This window comes from Furipterus horrens, unplaced genomic scaffold (assembly GCF_987537825.1).
Source record: "Furipterus horrens unplaced genomic scaffold, mFurHor1.1.pri manual_scaffold_11, whole genome shotgun sequence".
In the NCBI taxonomy this organism is placed as follows: domain Eukaryota; kingdom Metazoa; phylum Chordata; class Mammalia; order Chiroptera; family Furipteridae; genus Furipterus; species Furipterus horrens.
The window spans coordinates 60963239-60983957 of NW_028327181.1; the positions used below are offsets into that span (position 1 = coordinate 60963239).

The following is a 20719-nucleotide window of genomic DNA, read 5'->3' on the forward strand; positions in this document are numbered from 1 at the left end:
ATGGTTTGGGGAAATGATTTGAGAGCAGACAGAATCCCAAGATTCCTCTAAGTGCCATATGAGCTCTTCTGAGCCATATCAGACCAGGGAAAGAATTACTATATATCTCTATTTCTAGGACTCACATTTATTCTCATTTTGAGACTGCTGAAATTGGATGCATTTTAATCAATATAGTATATCAAGATAGTACAGCAATTGGAAAGTAAATGATGACATATTTACTCTAACATACCTCACCTCATTTAATGAATTCAGTGGAGCTGAGTAGATTCTTGACATTCCATTAGGTCTGTCTACTTACATTTACCACCTTGTCCCTTACTCATCGTTCCTTCTCTTTTAACTGTCCGAGGGCGGTCGATTCTTGTGCTCTGTCTTTGCTCCCCAAAGGCTATGCCTCTATTTCATTTCCACTGGGAAATCTGAATGCTTGAGCTCTCCTTTGGACTGATGGGTGTAGCAGCTCTGACAGAAACAGCTTTTTTGCAAAGTCCCTAGTCATATGAGCGCTCCCTGTACACCAGGTGCACACACCAGGCCCGCTGTGGCTTCTCTTCCAGGCTCGTCAAGTTTGCCTCTGCCTGATGTCCTGGCAGATTTCTCCCAAAGGCACAACTGATCTGGTTAGTTTGTACTAGCTCTGACTCGACTCTCTTTTGAAGCAGAACGACCAGAACAATTCCTAGGGAAATGTTGTACTTTTGAAGGCTTAAAAAAATGTTAATGTAGATTAATGGTCATGATGGTGTCACTTTAAGAAGTGTCTATGGGGCCATTTCCAGATTTTGAAATTCTTATTTCTTAACAATAGGACTTAATTTTTGCATTGGCCAATTTTCTTTGGCCTTGTTGCAAGTGCATCTGGGAGTTCATAACTGGAAGAACAGTAAAGTGTCAGAGAGTCGTGATTTCTAAGTTTACTTGGCTGCATAAACCAAGTCAACCTTTCCCAGAAGGAGCCGTGTGAACCTTAGGAATCGTGTGATCAGATGCTCACATGCTGGGAGAAGCAGGAGGGTATGGATGGAAGCCGGCAAGACCGGAGAGGAGAAAGCAGTGAGTCTGCAAGTCAGACATCAGAAGATAGCCTTGTCCTTGGCTTGTCTCGCGCTGGGCAAATTTAAGGCAGCCACTGACCCCTTGGGTGGAACTCTTCCCCTCAGACTAAGGTAGGATCTAACTGGCAGTTGATATAGGCCAGAAAGGAAAGATTTCATTTACTCCAGTATGACCTAAGTTCCGAAGGTTCATGATCTTAGGAAAATTAGGAGCCTCCAACGCTATTTGCTATTCATTTTTGGAGCAAGATATTAGATTGGCATCCTATTTGAGTAAACAGAACAGAAAGTTCAGTACACAGTGATACAACCTGTAACTAATTTTGTATCTCTGCCTTTGATGAATTTGTTTTGTTTTGTTTTTCTTGTACAACAAAACAGATGGTCAGAGTACAGTCCTCGGCACAGGACGGTTCCGGCCACTTCATGATTCGTGTCCTCATAGCCAGAAGGTTCTCCTGGATCAGAGGATTAGTAAACAAAAAAACTGGAATTTTTATTTAGACTACAATTCGCCATAACCATCTCACTATTTTCTCTTCTTAGGCAATCTCGGAACTTGTCAGCCCAGATATCTTCACGCAGTCTCACTCAGAAAATGCAATTTCAGTCAAAGAAATTGTCACTGAGATTGAATCTATCAGTCAAGGAGTTGGACAGATTCAACTAAAAGGAGACATTTTATCCAACTCATGCCATACACCAAAGAAGAATACCATCCATGAGATGCCCCTTGATAGGCCCCAGGCCCCAGAGGACAAACCCGGAAATCTGGAGCAGAATGAGGGTTCCTGCCCAGCCCAGCCGGAACTAGCCAAAGACTCAGGGAGGTGGGACGCAGAAGGCTGCCTCACTGTACACTCATCCGTCACAGACTTGGAAGAAGAGGAACCAGATGAGGGGGAACAAGAGCTCTGGGGCCCGGGGATGCAACCAGGTGTCAAGTGGTGTCCTGGGTCCGTGAGACGAGCCACCTTGGAGTTTGAGGAGCGCTTGCGGCAGGAGCAAGAGCACCATGGTGCTATCCCTGCTTGTACCTCGTTGTCCACCCGCAAGAACTCCAAGAATGATTCCTCTGCGGCAGACCCCGCACCGAAAGGGAAGAGTGATGAAGCCCCCTTAGAACCAGAGAGGAACAAGGGCAACGGGAAACGCAGTGAGGCTGAGGCTGGCTCACTGCCACGTTGTGAGCAAGATGTCATTTTTCCAGCACCCAAGCTACTGGATTTTCATCCCTTGCCAGCTCCTCAGGAGCCAGAGACTAGAACCAAGCAGCAAGGAGTCCTGGAGGAGCAGAGGGCTGTGGGTTCATGCAAGGGACCCGAACCACAGGCGGTCCCTCCTCCCAAGCAGGTAGAAGTCATTGAGTGTACCCGCACCGTTACGTCACCCGCTCACGCGGGGCTGGGGGATGAAGTAGCCACCAGTGAAAAGAGTGGAGAGCAAGGACTGAGGAAGGTGAAAGTGGAGAAGGCCATCACTGTCCTTTGTGCACTGGATGAAAATTTAAACAGGACACTGGGACCCGACCAGGTTTCTCTGCACCCCAAAGTGCTACCTCTGTCTCGTTCTTCCTCTCCTGGCCCAGCCTCCACCCCAAGCAGCCCTGAAGACTGGGGCAGCAGCCTAGCAGCAGCCCCGGACACACCTTTTGTGAGTCACACCATCCACGTCCCATCTGCCAACTTGGATTACCTGCACCCCCAGACTGTGGTTCGCCTGGAAGGCTTCACGGAGCACAGCAGCACCACAGACAGTGAGCCCTATGTGGAGCAGGGAAGCTGGGAAGAAAGTCAGGGGGCCCCCCCCACCAGTGGCAGTGAAGTACCGCATAAGGGCTCCCAGTTAAGTAGTGAAGACCTAAGTTTAATTAGCAAACTTAATGACAACATTGGAAAGTTACAAGAAAAACTGGACCCATCACCTGTAGCCTATAGACTCCCATATGGCTCTAGTAGTGACAATATAAAGAGTCTCAGGCACAGCCCCAGTGTGCTGAAGGGGCACAGTACAGAAATCGAGTCCCGAGCGATTTGCCAGGTAGGGATCACCAAACCATCCCACTTGAGGCGTTCAGCTTCCCTCGCCAAGTTAGGTTACTTGGATCTATGTAAAGACTGTTTACTGGAGAGGGAGCCTGTCTCCTCTGAGTCCCCTCATCTCAAACTGCTTCAGCCCTTCATCAGAACAGACTCAGGCATGCACGCCATGGAGGCCCAGGAAGCCCCAAATAACCCTGATGGCCCCCAGAACCCAGAGCCCACCAAGTATTTTATAGAGCAACTTAAAACCACAGAGTGTATCGCACAGAGCAAGCCAGTGGAGAGGCCCCTCGCGCAGTACGCCAAAGAGTTTGGTTACAGTCAGCAGTGTTTGCTCCCCGGGGCAGGCCCTGCATTGACTAGTTCCGAAGGAGGCCTTGCTTTGCTGCAGACCCAGGGGCTGCAGTGCGCAGGCCCCGCTCCACGGCTGGCTTTGGCTCCCCGTCAGCAGCACAGCAGAACTCACCCCCTTAGGAGACTGAAAAAAGCAAACGATAAAAAACGGACAACCAACCCCTTCTATAATACCATGTGATTCTGAGCCTACACATGTGACTTTCTGAAAGAAATGTTTGTAAAAGGGGCAGGTGTAATATGTAAGGAACATGCACTTTATTGGTTAATTTTATAATATTTTGGTCATTTTACTGTTCCTGGCGCATGCAGGGTTTGGGGTTTTTTTCCTTTGTGTATGTGTGAGAGAGAGATTGATTTGGACGACAAGACCATTTTATCATTTTTTATTTTTAGAAAATTCAAACCTCAAAATATCCTCATTTTCAAAGAACACCTCTGTCAAAGGCAAATTGCTGTTTTTCAATCAACTGCCACCTGCTCCTCATTTTGCCCTCTGAGAAAACACACGGCTTGCTTGACTGAGGAAGGAAGTAGATGAGGCGGGTGGGGGTGAAGCTGGGAATTGAAAACGCTCCCCCCGGGCCTGTATGACAGTGGTTTGCTCTCCAGACTTGATGCATCAGATGGGCTCAAGGGCAGCCATACATCAGTGTGGTCTCTCAGCCTTGGCTTCTAGCCCCAGCCAGTTGGAGTTCCTGGAGTGGGCTGATTCTGCTTGGTTTTCAAAGGAGGTGTTCCAGAATCTGTTTCTTCTGGTATTCCAGAGTGGGGCATTGCAGAAAGGCGTGATCATGGCTGGCCGTGTAAACTTGTCGAGCAAATTTTTTTAATTAAATTGAGTCAACCCCAGATGAAATCAGAGAGGTCCTCTTGAGGGAGGCATAAGAAGGAGGAGGTTAAATGGTGGGGTGGAGAAGCTGCTGCCCAGTATCTTTGGGGTGTTGGTCCCTCCCTGCCAGGAAATGTGTTCTGGAGCATCCTCCCAGCTGAGGCCCAATAGGGACACATTTGAAAAACAGCAATTGAAAGTCATTGTGTTCTTGTAAAATGAATACATATGTAGGGTTTTAACCCTTCCATTACTTGAATAGTTCTGTGGGCCTCTGAGTTTAACGGCCATATTTTTTTCCAATTTATTTTGCTCCCTCATGCTGTTTCTCCCAGTACTGCCTTTTGTTAAAAAATTTAATCGATGATATTTGAATTGTTACATTTGTATAACCTCCATTGAATACAAAGTTGTTTATATATATATATATATATGTATATATATATATATATACACACATATATATATATATATATATTACCACTGTTAACACTTGACATAAGTTTTTTCCCTTTCTCTTCCTGGAAGATCTGTCATTTCTCTAGTTTCTACACAGTATTTATGTACATAACATTGTCACTTATAGTGTTTTGTTGTTAATGTCATAGGGTCTTTTTGATTTATTCTTTTTAAGAAGGAGTAAACCTGCAACTGGAAAACAGACACCACAGAAATAAAACTGTTGGGTGTTGGTAGGAATCTGCAGAGTATATTGACAGTTGTTTTAATTGTTTAAATGGAGATTTCTAATTGCCAGCTCCTGCCAAATTATGTGTTATTAACTTCCTCCTCAGAGAAACCCCTAAAGATTCCCATTAGATCACAATTTGACTGAAGGCTGGGTTCTCTAAGACTGAAATCTCAGAACGTTGTTTGCTGGTAGCTGAACCTCAGCCAGGGAGTGTATAGGAGTTGTTCACTGCTTCCCGGGATGGAAGCTCCTGATGGATTAGGCTGAAAGGCTGCAGGCCCTTAATGACTCCATTTAGGATGTTGTTGCTTTGCTGCTATTGTGGAGATCCTTAACCCAGGAGCACCTGCCATAAACAAGCCTATTTCAGCTTCTTACAAAAAACATATTTAGCCTGGAATGAAAGCACCCTCATCAAAACTGAAGAGGTTTGTAAATTTGCTTCCTGTGTCCTTTGGTTGACGTCCACATTGCTGAGAGATTGACCAAGTACAGACTTGAGATTTAGGTTTTTGGTTCATCACAGCACTGAGAGGAAGACAGATGCACAGACTGTCAAGGTGATGTCAGAGCCCAGTGTTTGGTGGAGCAGGTAGTAGGGTGACCCAAAGGTGGACTGAGGCCACTCCTAGGTGCTCGAGGAGCTGTGAATCCAGTTGCCCTGTGGAAGCCATGGTTGCATCTTTGCATCTGACATCACTGCCAGGAGGCCGCTTGGACAGAAACCTGCTATACGTGTGTTTATGGTGTAGTATTTATGTACTGTGCTGTCTGTGCCTAGTTTCCTGAAATTTGCAAATGTGTTGTGCACACAGCTTTGTGATTCCTGGATATTGAAAGTGTTGTAAAGTGTTTTGTTAGGTGGTATATACCAGTATGAAGAGGCTTGCAAGACAGGGTTGTGACTTTCCGGAGCTCATCCATCTAAACTGCCCTGTATTATTGAGGCAATTCCACCACCGCTATGATCTGGGAAGGACAGGCTACTTTGGCAGGATTGGGAAGAAGAGGGTTTGCCTGGAGGTTAAGGAAGTGGTATTCACTCGTGGTAATCCCTTGAGATGGTGATGTCCCTTACATTAAGAAATCCAAGCAGCAGGATAGACAAGATTGTATTGCTCTTCCTTCTCCCTTCTCCCCTCCTGTGTCTGATGCTCCCTGTCCCTGCATTAAATAACAAAGATGGGAGGTGAACCTTCTAATGCTGTGAAGAGAAACAAAAACATTTTTAAAGAGTAGAGCAGTGATTTGCTACCTTTTTCATCTCATGGCGCACACAAACTAAATACTAAAATTTTGCAGTACCCTAAAAGCATATTTTTTGCCAATCTAACAAAAATAGGCATAATTTTGATTGATTTAAAAAAACAGTAATTACCTACCCTTATTGCCCCAAAATGACTTCTTTAAAAATCAGGTGCCTATACTTGTATATAAGGATTTCTGGTACCAAGAATTAACCAATCAGATGCAACCTTATTATGCAACGTGACCAATAGGGTACAAGTCTATTATATGACCTATGTGTTTGTGGTTCATGACAGGGCATTCATACTAGGTGGCTATTATTGTGTTGGCTGTTGTCGTTTTTTAATTTGACAATCTAAGGGAAAAGAGGTCAGTGCCCCTGACTAAACAGTCAGGTATTACATGTTTAAAATTCTTGCGGCACACTGGTTCAAAATAGCTGAAGTAAACATTCTTGCTCTGCCTTCCATTTTTAGAAATATTTTTTATCATTTAGTTTTCCTGCCTAAATAAACGTCCTTTAACAAGGTCTGTAATTCAACCAATGCCATGGGGTTTTTGCCAGTCCTCTCGAACTCCCACAACTGAGTGTTGTGTTATTTACATAGCTGAGCGATGTCCAGGAAAAGAACATGAGGAGCTGTGAAGGACTTTTCAGACTTTCTTCTCCTCAGACTTTTGCTAATCTCGGGTGACCTATTTCCCTTTTCTGTTCATGGAAAACTCAGCCCTGGGACAACAGGTCCGGTAGGTTGACAGAGATGAGCAGGAAAGGCCTTGACCTCTTGCTCAGTGCCTCGCTAAGAACTGCCATAGCCTGATTCTCAGTTGCTCTGGAGGATCGTGTGCATGTGCGCACATGCGCACAAAAAGTAACATTTTGGTGCATGGGGTAAAAACCCCCGGAGCACACAGATTTTGAACTGTAATTTAGATGGTTACCTGGTCAGTAGGAAGGAGAGAAACCCCTACCCTTACCCTTTCTTAATTTTAGAAACATTTAGGAGTCATGTGTATTATAGTACCCACGTAGTACTGTAGTATAGTAATATTCATCTCCTCGTTTACCTTTCAGGTTCTGAATATTTGGGATCATTCCTAGCATCTCAGCCTCTTCTGGCTCTTTATCTAGTACTATCCTGGTCCTGTACCGTTATTCCTACTGTATTTCCTCTTTCTCATTTTGGGAATTAAGCAAGAGCTCTGAGAACAGCCTGAGGATCACAGCCTAGGTTCTGAGGTCTCCTCCTATTAATAAAGGGCCCCAGACAGGTGGTGGTGGATAGACCTGAAGCTTCTGAGATGTGGCAGCTCACAAAAACCTTCACCTGTTCCATCTGAGGATTTCAGTTCTGAAGTGATCTAGGCATGTTTGGTAAAGATGTTTTTGTGGGAGTTTTTTGTGTGTGTGTGTGTTGTTTTTTGTTTTTAAGAAAGCATTATGCAAAAAGGGTCACTTTTAAGGGCATTTTTAAATAAAGCCATTTCTTCGGCTTTTTTGAACAACTATTTGTGGATACTTTGTTTACATTGTGTGGGTATTAAAATGTGCATCATCTTGATGGCAGCTCAGTCTCCTCCTCCAGGGACCCAAACCTGGCTGTCCTGTGAGTCTTTGCACAGAGCAAGGCTATAGGCATTGTTGGTAAGTAGGGAAACCTGGAGCTGACTTTCATTGTGTCCTGAACTCCCATTCAACACTCTGTATGGTAATAGTTGTCATTTCCTCAGTGGTGATGTGTCTTATAGTGATGGTTGTACTGGTGAATGGCTAGTGTCATTTTTGTTTAAGTTTGTTTTATTTTTGATGGTAGATGAGATGAAATTTTAGTTCTCAGCACCAATCCAATTTAAAAGGATCTTGGACTTGGTTTTCCCTTTCAAAGTAAAAGAACAAGGCATGTATTAGACAAATGTATTTGGTATCTCATCTGATCCCGGTATTAGGAAAAAGCCTGCCACCACAGCAGGAAGCTGCACGCTCCTAATCCTCCTCCCCAAGCTTGGGGTCCCTTGACGCCATGGAGAGCTGTTGCAAGGTGCTTCTGTCCTTTTCCAGCCTGGAAACAGAGGGTGGCTCAGCCTGTCTCCTGCTATGAAAAGAACCAGCCTCATTTTCTCAGCGCCCCAGAGATCTCGGACAGGATTTCTAAACTGGAATCATCCTTCTTGGGCTTGAAGATACTCCAAGGGATATATGATGGGCTGCCATCGGTGTCCTCACCGTGACATTGATGGTAGCATCGTGTATACACACACAGAGCCGATGCCCAGGGCTTAACTCAAGCTGATGACCCAATCTGAAAACTGGGGAACTGGCCCTGAAATGTTTCCCAGTCGGTAAGCCCACAGGGAGTTATTTGGTTTTTATGTTTCATTAGATTTTGGTTTGCTTGGTATAGCTTAAGGTGCCTTTTATTTTTTATTTTTTTCTTTCTACATTATTTTATAGGACTTGTTCTAAATGTCAAAAACAAGTCCAAAAGACTGTTACCTTTGCCCCAGGCCACCCCAAACTTTTATGCTCACATTTTATTAAATAAAGCAGGTGCTCCCTGGTATCTCTGGGACCTTTTAGAGGCATTTGAAGCAGAATATAAAGAGTGGTCTCATCTCCTTCCTTAATCTTCATGGTGGTTGGGATGTTCCACTTGTATCATAGATTTTTTATTACTGATGTGCTCCGCTGTTTTTAAATGTGAACTTGTGCGCAAATGTGCAGATTCAATGTTCTTGTTACAGACTGAATAAATTTTTATTTTGAAGATGAAATGCGTGTACTTAATCAAGAGCAACAAAGGGGGATGCTGGAGAAGGTCTAGGGATTGGAACACTGATAATAAACATGAAGCGATTCTCATTGCTTGGTCTTCATCAAGCTTACCCTTAAGAGCGAGCTGAGCTCTGGGGAAAAACTATAACTTTCTATCTCCCACAAAATAAAGACTGCATGGGAAATAGGATCACTCAAGATTATTTCAGATATTGTGGCTCCAATAAATTGACTAAGCTGGGAACTTGCCTGGTCAAAGAGGGTCTTGCCAAAGCCACCACCTGAATGTTGGGAGAATGAATAAGCAAAGGGACCAAAATTCCTTCACCATCTGTGGTGCAGAGTGACTGCTCTGGGACAGCTGCCATGACCTGCCCTAGCTGGGACTGGAGTTCTTAGGTGGGTGACCTCTGGACATTGGAGAATTCCTGCTTCCTAGTCCCAGACCTCCCCTCTAGAATGGAGTGCCCAGCTCTCTTTAAAGAGGAAGAAAGGAAATAAAAATAATAATAATGTTAAGTGCTCTTTGGATTTGCAATGAGAAAATCATTTATAACCTTTGCCGTGCAATTTCAGTTACGTGCTGGGAGTGAACGTCAGGTTATAGTGGGTTGCGAAGAGAAGCTAAGGCGAGTGGGAGATGAACTCTAAAAGATATCCAAATGCCATTATTCAAATGTTTAAAGTCACTTGGTCTAAATAGATCAGAAGTGTGCTTCATGCAAATTATGGTTCGATGTGCTCCATGTACTTCTGCTGTGGACCCACATGTATAACCCATGCCCATGCACAGTTTTAGGATTTAGAACATCTTTTTGTGCTTTTAATTATTAAAATGTTTCCTAGCTATTATTTCTTAACCTGTCCCCAAAATATCATCTTGCTGCTGACACTCATTCCGCTTGCTGAATTTCCTTTGTTCACCTCCCAAATTCGAAGCTGGAACCATCTTTGACCTCGTGTTTTACTTGCAACATGGGTTATGGCTCCTCAATTTTAATAGAACTTTTCAGCTACCACCACCCCACATCTTTTCCTTAACAGTCTTTTTTGTTTTATCTTACTTGTACCTGGGACTAAGAGAGCCAGTCTTATTCTGATGGCAGTTCCCTAAGGTTACTGCTCTTTTTTTGTCTTTTAAATAATAGCATATCATAAAATCAAATATTGATTAGAAGAATGGTGGTTACCAGGGGATGGGGGGAGAGGAATAGGGTAGTTGTTCAATGGTATAAAGTTACAATTATACAGATGAGTAAGTTCCAGAGATCTGTTGTACAACATAGTTCCTATAGTCAACAATAAGGTATTGTGTACTTAAAGTTTGTTAAGGTGGATCTCATGTTAAGTGTTCTCACCAAAACAAAAACAAAAGGACACAAGAAAACTTTTGGAAGTGATGGATATATTTATTACCCTGATTTTGGTGATGGTATCCCATGTGTATATAATATGTCCAAACTTATTAAATTATGTACATTAATTATGTGCAAGTTTTTTAATACCTCAATGAAAAAAAGACAAAAATATAAAGAGGAAGGGGAAGAAAAGATGCCCTTTCAGGGTAGGGAGCAGCATGTCAAACTCCTCTGCCAAGAGGTGGTACAGAGTTGGAAAGAACCTGACCTTGCCCTCTTCATTTTACAGCCCAGAGAGGTGCAAAATTAGGGCAACTGAGACAGGGCTAGAACTCCAGTTTTCTAATTAGTCCAGGCATCCTTTCCTCTGCCACAAAGCGTAATTCTCAGTATCAGCACTTGTGAGATGAAGTGGCACTCCTTCAAGGCGAGGCAGAAATGCATGGTGCTGGAAAACATGGTCCTAGACACCAGACCGCTTGGGTAAGAATCTCAGCATCGCCAACTCCCAGTTGAGCAGCGGGTAAGCTACTTAACCTCTTTGTGCCTCTGTTTTCTCATCTGTAAAGTAGGGATATTAATAATACCCACCTCAGAAGACTGTTAGAATGGAATTAATATGTGTAAAGCCCTTAGGACAGTGTCTGGTACATAAGTGTGAACTGTTGTTACTAAGGAACAACTGAGTCACTCAGGTCTTTTCCTCCTAATTTTGTGCCTGGAATCTTCAGATAAATGTGAGACTCCTCATCTACCCTCAAGATCAACCCCCATTACATGAATTATTTCTGGAGCACCTGTAAAGTTTCTGTTTCTACTCCCCTACAAGCTACTGAGTACTTGTGTTGCTATCAATGTTTAGATACTGACAAAGGCATGAGAGCAGAGAACTAGACACTGAGCTTTATAAAATGGGAAGCAGAAGCCTGTTTGCTTCACCAGGAAGCTACAGCTTCACACCCCAGGGGACCACAGCATTGTGCTCCACCAAGGGAATTAAGACTCCTCCCTACCCCCTTCCAGTACCGGATTGTTGGGGGGTGCAAGAGGAGGTGCTGGTCCATAGAGGCCTGTCAGTCTAACGAGGGGGCGTAAACCTATCCAAGCCCATGAAAGTTTGGAAAGTTGATTGGTTCTTTTGAGAAAGCACCTGTTCCATCCCAAACCCAAGCTCCTAGTTATAACCCCTGGGGAACAAAAAAGTGCTCTTCTGCTCTCTCTCATTCGTGACCTGCACTCACATGGTGCACACACCTCTTCTCTCCATGGCCTCCAGGAGGGAGGCCAGCATTTGGACTGGAGCTGGAAACACATGCTAGGCTAGCTGGATGCTGGACTGGACTGTAATATGCAGCATAAATTCTGGGCAGGGGACTTCATCCCAGCCCTACTGAAGAAGACAAGATTGGACTTCTTCCGTGGCAAGACAGGCAGAGATGGGACACTGGGGACTGAGGAGGGGAACCCCCTGAATTGTACATCGCTAACCCATACCACAAAGCAACATCCTCCCATGTGGTTCTCAGGAAATTATTTTCCTTTAGACACTGCAAGAGCCCCACTTCCACGGGTAACACTTGGACTCTCCCTGAGAAACAAAGGAGGGAAGTAATAAACGGACTCCATGCTGCTGCCCTCCAGAGCCTTATAATCCAAAGAAACAGATCCAGGCAGGGGCTAGGCGCTGGGTAGACTGCAGATACAGGGACGAATTGTTCTTCACTGGCTGTATTTTGACCTGGTTTCTTTTTATCTCCTCCCTACCCTTGGTCAGTACTCAGATCTCTGGGTCCTGAGGCGGTTGGGAAGAGGAGGGTTTTTTCCTGGCACAGAGGCTGGCACCAATTCAAACAAGGCCCAGAGACTAGGAGTCAGGCTGGGAGTCTAAAACTTGATGGGCCAAAGACCTGCGCCAGGCGCTTCCTTTGAACTGGTGCTCCCAGGGGGCCAAGGTACGTTCACTTTTCTCCCCCTGAGCATCTTCCGGGACCTCTCCCCAAGAGAGGCCGGAGGTGCAGTCCCACAGCCTCGCCCCCCGGCCGGGCTAAAATGGGAGTGAGAATGCAGCAGGAATGCGGCGCGAAGGCACCTGATCTAGCGTGGCTGCCAGCTCCGAGAGGAGCGCGCGCCCCCTCCTCGACCGACCGCTCCCTCCCTCAGCGCACGACTCTGGCTGTGGGAGCACGGACCTCCTCATCACACCGAGGAGGAGCCGAGGGCCGGGAAGGAGAGCGCACACGCACGATTACTTTTGACGCTTTTCCGAAGTGGGCCCCGGGGGCCCCGCGGAGTCAGCCGTGCTCGACTTTCCCGCCGCTGGAGGGGGCGGGACCCGAGGTGCCCCGCCCCCTGTCTGGGTGCCGCCTTCGCAGGTTGATGGCAGCAGCAGCTGGGACTGCAGGGACGCCCGGCCTTGGAGAGCCGCAAGCTGAGGCCGGAGAGCGCAGTCGAACACCCCGGCCCCAGACGCCGCGGAGCCCTAGAGAGGCAGTTCCGGCGCCCTGACGCCTACCTCGGCCCCAGCGCCCCCAAGTCCCGTCTGCAGAGCTGTCGCAGCGTGAGCGCTCCTCGGCCTGCTCAGGACCAGGTACCCTCCCTACTCCCCTGCCACGACCGCAGACAGTGGAGCGGGTAGGGTCTGTGGAGGAGACACAGACCTTTGCCCCTTCCCCCGGCCGCCAAAATCGGTCCCCGGCGGGGGCAGACCTGGTGTCTATATTTGGACGGACAGTGGCCCACGCGCCCGCAGGGTGCAGACACCGCGTCTCACAAGAACACAGGCTGGGACGGGAGGCCGGAGGGTGTGGGTAGGCCAGGCCTTAGGCCCCAAGCTGCAGAAGCGGCTTGAAGGACACAGGGATGCCCGGAGCTGGGTAGGGGGCAGGAGTCAGTGGCTGGGGTTTTGGAAGAGCCCCTTGTGCCTCTGCGGAAGAGCATAGGACAGGCCTCAGCTGGAGAAAAGACACCTCACCCTTCCCACTCCTGCAAATCTGGCCCTGCCTCCCCGGGGGAGGGGGTGGAACACCCCACCCCAGGAGGGTTTAGAAGGATACAGGACACAGAGGAGAGGCAGGACCCAAAGTATGGTAGACAAAAGCCAGAAGACCGCAGTTAGGGCCTTTTGGTGAAGACAGTACAGAGAGGAGTGGAAGGATCCACCTCACGTTATGTACCCAAAACAACATGGGAGGAAACTGATGAAAACAGTAGCAGGAGGGACTCAGGTTAGCTGATAGGAGGAACTTCTTGGCAATTTTCTAGAAAAAGGCAAAACCCCATCTGCCTGAACTATGCCAAAGATGAGATCTTGAGGGGCTGCAGTTCTAGCTGGCTTTAAGCCAAGATCCGAGGGCCAAGGTCTCAGATTCTGGACAAGGTGCCTCTAGGAGATAAACCACTTCTGTGAAGAGATGCTTATCCAAAGCTGGCAGTGGGAGGGCAGCCTGGCGCTGAGGCTCCTCCCCAAACCACTTCAACTTCCAGGAAGGTTTTGGGCCCAGTGCCCCTCTTGGTCTGGGTCTCTAAGAAGTCAGATCCCACCCAAATCCTAGCCCCTTGCATTAAGCAGCACTTCATAGGTGGTAAAGAACTTTCCCATGCTTTAATCACCTTGAAGAAAGACCCTGCTTCTAGGACCAGATTCTTAATTTATGCCCAACTCTTGGCCAGATTAACCTTTCTCACTTGCCACCACACTCTCTCTCTCTCTCTCTCTCTCTCTCTCTCTCTCTCTCTCTCTCTCTCTCTCTCTCTCTCTCTCTCTCTCTCTCTCTCTCTCTCCCTCCCACAGCTTACAAGACTAAGGACTGGAAGCATTCCTGAGCACTGGGATCCTGCATCGCTGCCCCCAGCAATGAGCCGGCGTGTGGTTCGGCAGAGCAAGTTCCGCCATGTGTTTGGGCAAGCGGCAAAGGCTGACCAAGCCTACGAGGACATCCGTGTGTCCAAGGTCACATGGGACAGCTCCTTCTGTGCCGTCAACCCCAAATTCCTGGCCATTATTGTGGAGGCTGGGGGTGGAGGTGCCTTCATCGTCCTGCCTCTGGCCAAGGTGAGGGATGAGGGGAAGGAAGCTGGTGGGAAGACACTGGCTGCAGCCCCTGGGGAGCCCTGGCAGCAGCCCCTGTTCTCACCTGGTTCCATTCCTCAGTCAGGAGGGCTATTTGTTTGGGTTGGCTGCTCCCTGTGCTCCAAGCCCGCACAGACACATTGGGAGGCTCCCTTACCCCTCCCAAAGCAGCAGCATTACAGTGGCCTGCACCCACTCACAGCTCAGCACCCTGTTCCCAGCAGGGACCAGGAAGGGGTGATAGAGATAGTTGAAAAGTAATGGAATCAGGGTCTGGTCAGATTCGCTTCCTGTCCCTCCTAATGCTACACCCTTTCATGTTTTGGGTGTGGGGATCTTTCTTCCTAGCCCAGGATAACCTTTTGATCAAAGCACATCACACATCATCACACTGAGGACAGTCAGGCTCTATCCAGAGTCCCTGGCCACCTCTCCACTCTGATTCTTACATTAAGGTAGAATGAGAACAAAGTTCAAGGAGACATGACAGAAGACCAGAGCCCTTCCTACCCCAGGGATGGGGGCCAAGCAATGAGCACCACCTATGCTGAGTAGCCTCAAGCCCCTTGGCCATCTCGACCCCTAGAATGGCTACCCCAAGCATGACCTTGACCTGGATTTTGCTCCCTACACCTTGTTAGGGGAGGCCCCACAGGTGGCAGGAAGAGGCCTGACAATAGCCAGTGACTCACTCCAGGACAATGCAGACATCATCCAAGGACACCATCCGCAGGGCTCAAATTTCAGCTGGAGCCACCTCCTCCCCCAGTTACAACTGCCATTCCAATGCCACACAGCCACACTTTTCCCCTACTGTCTGGTCCAATGCCAGCCCCTGCAAAGGCCTCAGAGCCCCCACAAACAGCCCATAAAGACCAAAAATAGATGGGCCCCAGCTCAGGTTGAGGGGTAACAGGCACCAGGAATGTCTGCTGCTTGTGGTTCCAAGGTAAACTAGTGACAAGGTGGAGATCTGCCAAGGGTGGCTAGGAAAGGACTGTCAGGCACTCGCTATGCATTATCTCACCTTGACCTCTTCCACCAGGGGCTTCCCTTTGACATCCCAACTGGGGGAACAGGCTCAAAAACAGCCTCCTCCGAGTAGGTATTTTGGAAGAGCACTGGACTAAGCGTTCTAGTCTTGGCTCTACCAGTATCTTGCTGTGTGTCCTTGGTTAAGTCATCTGACTTCTGTGTCTGATTCCCTGATACTAAATGACTTCAACTCCCATCTGCCTTCAGTGAAGTACAGGAAGTAGGCTGGATGGGATTGGAAGTGCAGAGAGGGGTCTGCAAAGAGAAAATAAATGATAGAGTATTGAGGTGGAAAGAGGTCCACTGCCCACTCCCAAAAACCACAGAGAAGCGTGGCCCCACCTCTCCCTCTCTGACCCCTCCAGACAGGGCGAGTGGATAAGAACTACCCACTGGTCACTGGGCACACTGCCCCTGTGCTGGACATTGACTGGTGCCCACACAATGACAATGTCATCGCCAGTGCCTCAGACGACACCACCATCATGGTAGGAGCCAGTTGGAAGCTAATGGGTAGTTGGGCAGTAGAAGCAGGGAGAGCTACCTCACCTGTTCTGGGGAAGGTGGTGAGGGAGGTGCTGGGTCCCAGGCCCTGCCTAACCCAGCTCCCAGGCTATTTTTAGCTACACGCCCACCCCCTCCCAGCATGCACTGCTTAGGACTAATTATAGCCATGGCCAATTTGGGGCCTGAAGAGCAGGGGTGGGGGGTGGGGTGTAGTGCTTTGAAGTCTCCCTGCTGGGGTGAATAGGGAGGTCTCTGGAGAGCTGGCAGTGCCCCCTCCTGGCTCCAAGTTGCTTCTGACCCAGGTGGGCACCATCACATCTTGCCCTGCATTTGACACCACTCAAGAAACCCATTAGGGTTGGAGGGTTGGGGAGGGGAGCAGAGGGACAAAGTGGCTCCTCATCCCACCCACCCTCTGCCTTTTCCTCCTACCCAGGTGTGGCAGATTCCAGACTATACCCCTATGCGCAACATTACAGAACCCATCATCACACTAGAAGGCCACTCAAAGCGTGTGGGCATCCTCTCCTGGCACCCCACTGCCCGGAATGTCCTGCTCAGTGCAGGTCTGGGGGCCTAGAGAGGGGTCCCTACTGCATATCTGGGGATGGGGGTAGGGGGCGGCAAAGGCAAGGTCCAGGTGATGGTGTGTGGCCACTCTGGGCAGGTGGTGACAATGTGATCATCATCTGGAACGTGGGCACTGGGGAGGCGCTCCTGAGCCTGGACGACATGCACCCGGACATCATCCACAGCGTGTGCTGGAACAGCAACGGCAGTCTACTAGTCACCACCTGCAAGGACAAGACCCTACGCATTATCGACCCCCGCAAGGGCCAGGTGGTAGCGGTGAGTGCCTGGCCTGCCCACTCCCCAGCCCCTTACCCCAGGGACCAACTGCCAGGCCCCTGTACCCGAAATCCTCTGAGCCCTAGGTCCCAGCCCTCACCTCCCGCATCCCATCCGCAGAGACCAATGCTCCCACCCACCACCACCACCACCCTGCATTGTCTGCAACCACAGCGCCATGCCTTAAGTAAGCCCCAAGCCCCCAATTCTCTGCCCCACTCCTCTTCCCTCCCCCCCACCCCTCCATCTCAGGAGCTCAGAGGAGGGCTTCTCAGTTTGTGATTGAAAAGGGGAGAAGCTGCAAACTATCCTCCCACTAGAACCTGCATGAAACCTGAGCTCCCGGACCCCTCTCCTCACAGCCGGTACCCAGCGCTGTCTTCCAGGGGCTGGGGCCTGACACTGGCTCGCGACCGGGCCCCTTCCGCCCTAGTTGACTCGCTGGGCTGGGGAGACGGGGCAACCCGCGTGCATTGCTTGTCCCAACCGGGTGCGCTGGGAGGGTGGCTGCACCTGCCTCAGCCTCAGTCTAACGCGGGGTGTGCAGGGGCAAGTGCATGTACGTCTGCGCGTAGTGCGCGCGGCGGGCGGGCCCTCTAACCCACTAACCCCGCGAGCAGGAGCGAGCCCGGCCTCACGAGGGCGCCCGCCCGCTGCGGGCAGTCTTCACGGCAGACGGGAAGCTACTCAGCACCGGCTTCAGCAGGATGAGTGAGCGGCAACTCGCGCTCTGGGACCCGGTAGGCCAGGCCGCGCCGGGCGTGTGCGCTCGCTACTTCGCTGGGTCAGCCCGGAGCGCCCTCCCAGGCGGTGGCCGTTGCCCAGGAGGGCTGAAGTGGAGCGGGAAGTGCCCGTCTGGGAACAGCCTTGTTGCGTTCCCGGGAAACCAGCAGACATGCCCTGCGCTAGGGGTCAGCCTCCGAGGGCGCTTGAGGGGCTCACCATCTGCTGAGAGATGCACGCCTCCCGCTCTCTCAGGGCCCAGACGCTCCCCAGGCCTGGGGCCTGCTTAGACTCCCTTTTATCTCCGCCCCCGCCTCCCACACCTAAGTCTGGAAGCTGGTTGCTCGGCCTTCCAGGATCCCCAGAGCAGGCAGCTGGGTGACGCTTCTCCCTGTCTCCCCCCTGCCCCCAGGAAAGGTTTGCGGCCCACGAGGGGATGAGGCCCATGCGGGCCATCTTCACGCGCCAGGGTCATATCTTCACCACGGGCTTCACCCGCATGAGCCAGCGAGAGCTGGGCCTGTGGGACCCGGTAACACAGCTGGAAGCTTGGGGTGTGTGCCCCGGGACTGGCATCACGGGAGAGGGGCCAGGCGCCCCCCATCCGCAGGGCATGCCCACCTGGACAAGGCTGGAGGCGGCTGCCCTCTTTGCAGCGCCTACCATCCCCACACCCACCCCACTGCACAGTTTCGCTGCGTCGCCTGAAGGAGCCCACGCTGGCGCCTCCACCTGGTGATGCCGAGTCCCTGGGGGTGGTTTGCGGTGATTGCATGCCGCGGCGCCGAGGGGCATGTGTGCCGGGGACTGGGAATGATGTGTCCAGGGGCGGGGCCTGCTGCTCGGTTCACCAGAACTGCGGTGGGATGGCATGGGGTTTGGAGCGGGCAGGAATCGTACTGGGGGTTCGGGGGATCTAGAAGTGGCACAGACCGTGGGACTGGACTGGTCACACCTCTTGTGCTCGGGCAGAACAACTTCGAGGAGCCAGTGGCCCTGCAGGAGATGGACACAAGCAACGGGGTCCTACTGCCCTTTTACGATTCTGACTCCAGCATCGTCTACCTATGCGGCAAGGTGCTTGCGGCCGGGAGGGAAGAACAAGGGGCCGGACGGAGATGTGAGGTCTCCTTCCGGGTGCGTCTCTGAACCAACTGGCTTTGCAGGGCGACAGCAGCATTCGGTACTTTGAGATTACCGACGAACCACCTTTCGTGCATTACCTGAACACGTTCAGCAGCAAGGAGCCTCAGAGGGGCATGGGTTTCATGCCCAAACGGGGGCTGGATGTCAGCAAATGCGAGATCGCCCGGTCAGCAGCCTCCATCCACCCTTCCCGCTTGCCTGCCTCAGTCCTCACTCCCCATCCGGGGAAGCACGGGGGTGTCCCTAATAGTGTAATCGTTGCGAAAGAGTGGGGAGGAGGGTGTCAAACAAGCTTGTTTCCAGTGCCAGCCCCAGCGCTAACTAGCTTGACATTCTCTGAACTTCAGTTTCCTCACCTGTAAAATGGTGATAAACACCCCAACAGAGGTGTTTTACCAACTGGACCAACAAATGTGTTTAAAGTGCAATGCCTGGTAGGCACTCAGCGAGTGTTGGCCTCTAATCCCTTGGTCCCATGTATGAGTTAACGGATTGGGAGCTTGCGGGGGGTGCTGAACCCCACACTCCCTTATAGGTTCTACAAGTTGCACGAAAAAAAGTGTGAACCCATCATCATGACTGTGCCCCGCAAGGTGAGGGGCCAGGAGAAGGGCTGGACAGGGCTCCAAGGTGGAAGGGAGCGGAGCAGTCCCAGCACCTTGCTAACACTCGTCCTCCTGTTCCCCACCCCCGCAGTCAGACTTGTTCCAGGACGACCTATACCCAGATACGCCGGGCCCCGAGCCGGCCCTAGAAGCGGAAGAATGGCTGTCGGGTCAGGACGCCGAACCCGTGCTCATCTCGTTGAGGGATGGTTACGTGCCCCCTAAGCACCGCGAGCTCCGAGTCACCAAGCCCAACATTTTGGACGTGCGCCCGCCCTCTGGCCCCCGCCGCAGCCAATCAGCCAGTGACGCCCCCTTGTCGGTAAGATCCAGCTCGGCTGCACCTAGACCCAGCCTCCTCGTACCCCTACCGCCCCCTTGGCCGACATCGCCTCTTCTTTCCTCCGCGCCCTAGCAGCAGCACACTCTGGAGAGGCTGCTGGAGGAGATCAAGGCTCTTCGAGAGCAGGTGCAGGCGCAGGATCAGCGCATCACAGCCCTGGAGAACATGCTGTGCGAGCTGGTGGACGGCACGGACTAGCGCCGCGCTTCTGCGATGGCTCCGAGCCTGGGGGTCCAGGCCAGGCCAGGCCGGGTGCACCGACTGGCCTAGGCATTTGGTCTGGAACTTGGGACCCCGCCTCTCTGGGCTGGGAATGGAACTCCGCCCCTCGCGGGAGGCCTAGACAAGTGGAGCCTCTCGGAGACGTGCATCCGTCTGGCACCTGTGGGGCTGCGCGCCTCGTCCAGGTCTCAGCAGGAACTGGCCTTGGGAGGCCGGGGTGACAGGGCCTTAGCAATGGTGCTGCGCAGCGAGACGGTGTCCCCCCGCTGTCTCGCTCAGGGCAGAGGAAGTTCTTAGTTATTAGTGTAATGCTTGGGGATATTTGGGGAACTTGGGTTTGACTTCAAAGGGGTGACGATTCGCTGGACGTCCCCAGACTGGCTGGGGGAAATTACGCTGCTCCCTCTAATCAGTTCATGTGACTCCACCTTGAGTGGCGAACCCAGCGGGCGTCACCCCAGGTCTACAGACACATACAGACCGTTCGCTGTGGCGCTGGTCCCACTGGCTGCACCCAGAAGAGGGGCCTCTTCCCACCTGTAGGGGAGAAGGCAGCTTCCTCCTGGCACCTCTGCAGGAGAGCTAACAGGACTCGCCTGAGGAAGCAGGTTCACTGTATCGCCTCCCCCACCCCCTGCCCTCACACACTGCCCCCAGTCCTCTGCTGTGGCCTTGACTCTACAAGGAAAACAAGACATACTGAATGAAATCTTTTACTAAGTGCTCAGTCTGTGCCTCCTGCATGGATGAGGGGTGAGGAGGGCAAAACATGCCCCCCCACCCCGCCCGGCCTCTACAAATGCTACCCTGGGGACCCTAACAAATGCAACCATGGCTGGGCTCAGGGCCCACCAGGCATCC

At 50.7% G+C, this 20719-nt stretch overlaps 2 protein-coding genes across 7 annotated transcripts in view; both read left to right on the plus strand.

Moving 5' to 3' along the window:
* SSH2 (slingshot protein phosphatase 2) overlaps positions 1-3734 on the plus strand; it is a 217421-nt gene extending 213687 nt beyond the window's left edge. For all 3 annotated transcript variants that reach the window (XM_090290635.1, XM_090290636.1, XM_090290637.1), the window contains one exon: positions 1608-3734. In XM_090290635.1, the coding sequence (XP_090146761.1) occupies positions 1608-3638 (2031 nt within the window). In that variant the 3' untranslated portion in view covers positions 3639-3734. The remainder of the gene's footprint in view (positions 1-1607) is intronic.
* An 8821-nt stretch (positions 3735-12555) lies between these two features.
* On the plus strand, positions 12556-20581 carry CORO6 (coronin 6). 4 transcript variants are annotated; one of them, XM_090292789.1, is made up of 12 exons: positions 12556-12946; positions 14150-14410; positions 15829-15951; positions 16407-16536; positions 16638-16819; positions 17440-17559; positions 17955-18074; positions 18515-18619; positions 18709-18854; positions 19224-19281; positions 19385-19615; positions 19712-20581. In XM_090292789.1, exons 2-12 carry the CDS (start codon positions 14213-14215, stop codon positions 19832-19834), a joined length of 1536 nt encoding a protein of 511 aa, XP_090148915.1. In that variant the 5' UTR covers positions 12556-12946; positions 14150-14212; the 3' UTR covers positions 19835-20581. The 4 variants fall into 4 exon arrangements, with proteins under 4 accessions (XP_090148915.1, XP_090148913.1, XP_090148914.1 ...); XM_090292787.1 differs by lacking the exon at positions 17440-17559 and having other exon boundaries at positions 12560-12946; positions 19709-20581; XM_090292788.1 differs by lacking the exon at positions 17440-17559 and having other exon boundaries at positions 12560-12946.
* Positions 20582-20719: the final 138 nt, after the last annotated feature.

What these genes read in the sequence shown, in the direction of transcription:
- CORO6 (XM_090292789.1), top strand. Translation starts at nt 14,213, where the DNA reads ATGAGCCGGCGTGTGGTTCGGCAGAGCAAGTTCCGCCATGTGTTTGGG. An exon ending in CAGACGACACCACCATCATG is followed by an intron (nt 15,952 to 16,406) that starts GTAGGAGCCAGT and finishes CCTCCTACCCAG; the next exon opens with GTGTGGCAGATTCCAGACTA. An exon ending in TCGTCTACCTATGCGGCAAG is followed by an intron (nt 18,620 to 18,708) that starts GTGCTTGCGGCC and finishes CTGGCTTTGCAG; the next exon opens with GGCGACAGCAGCATTCGGTA.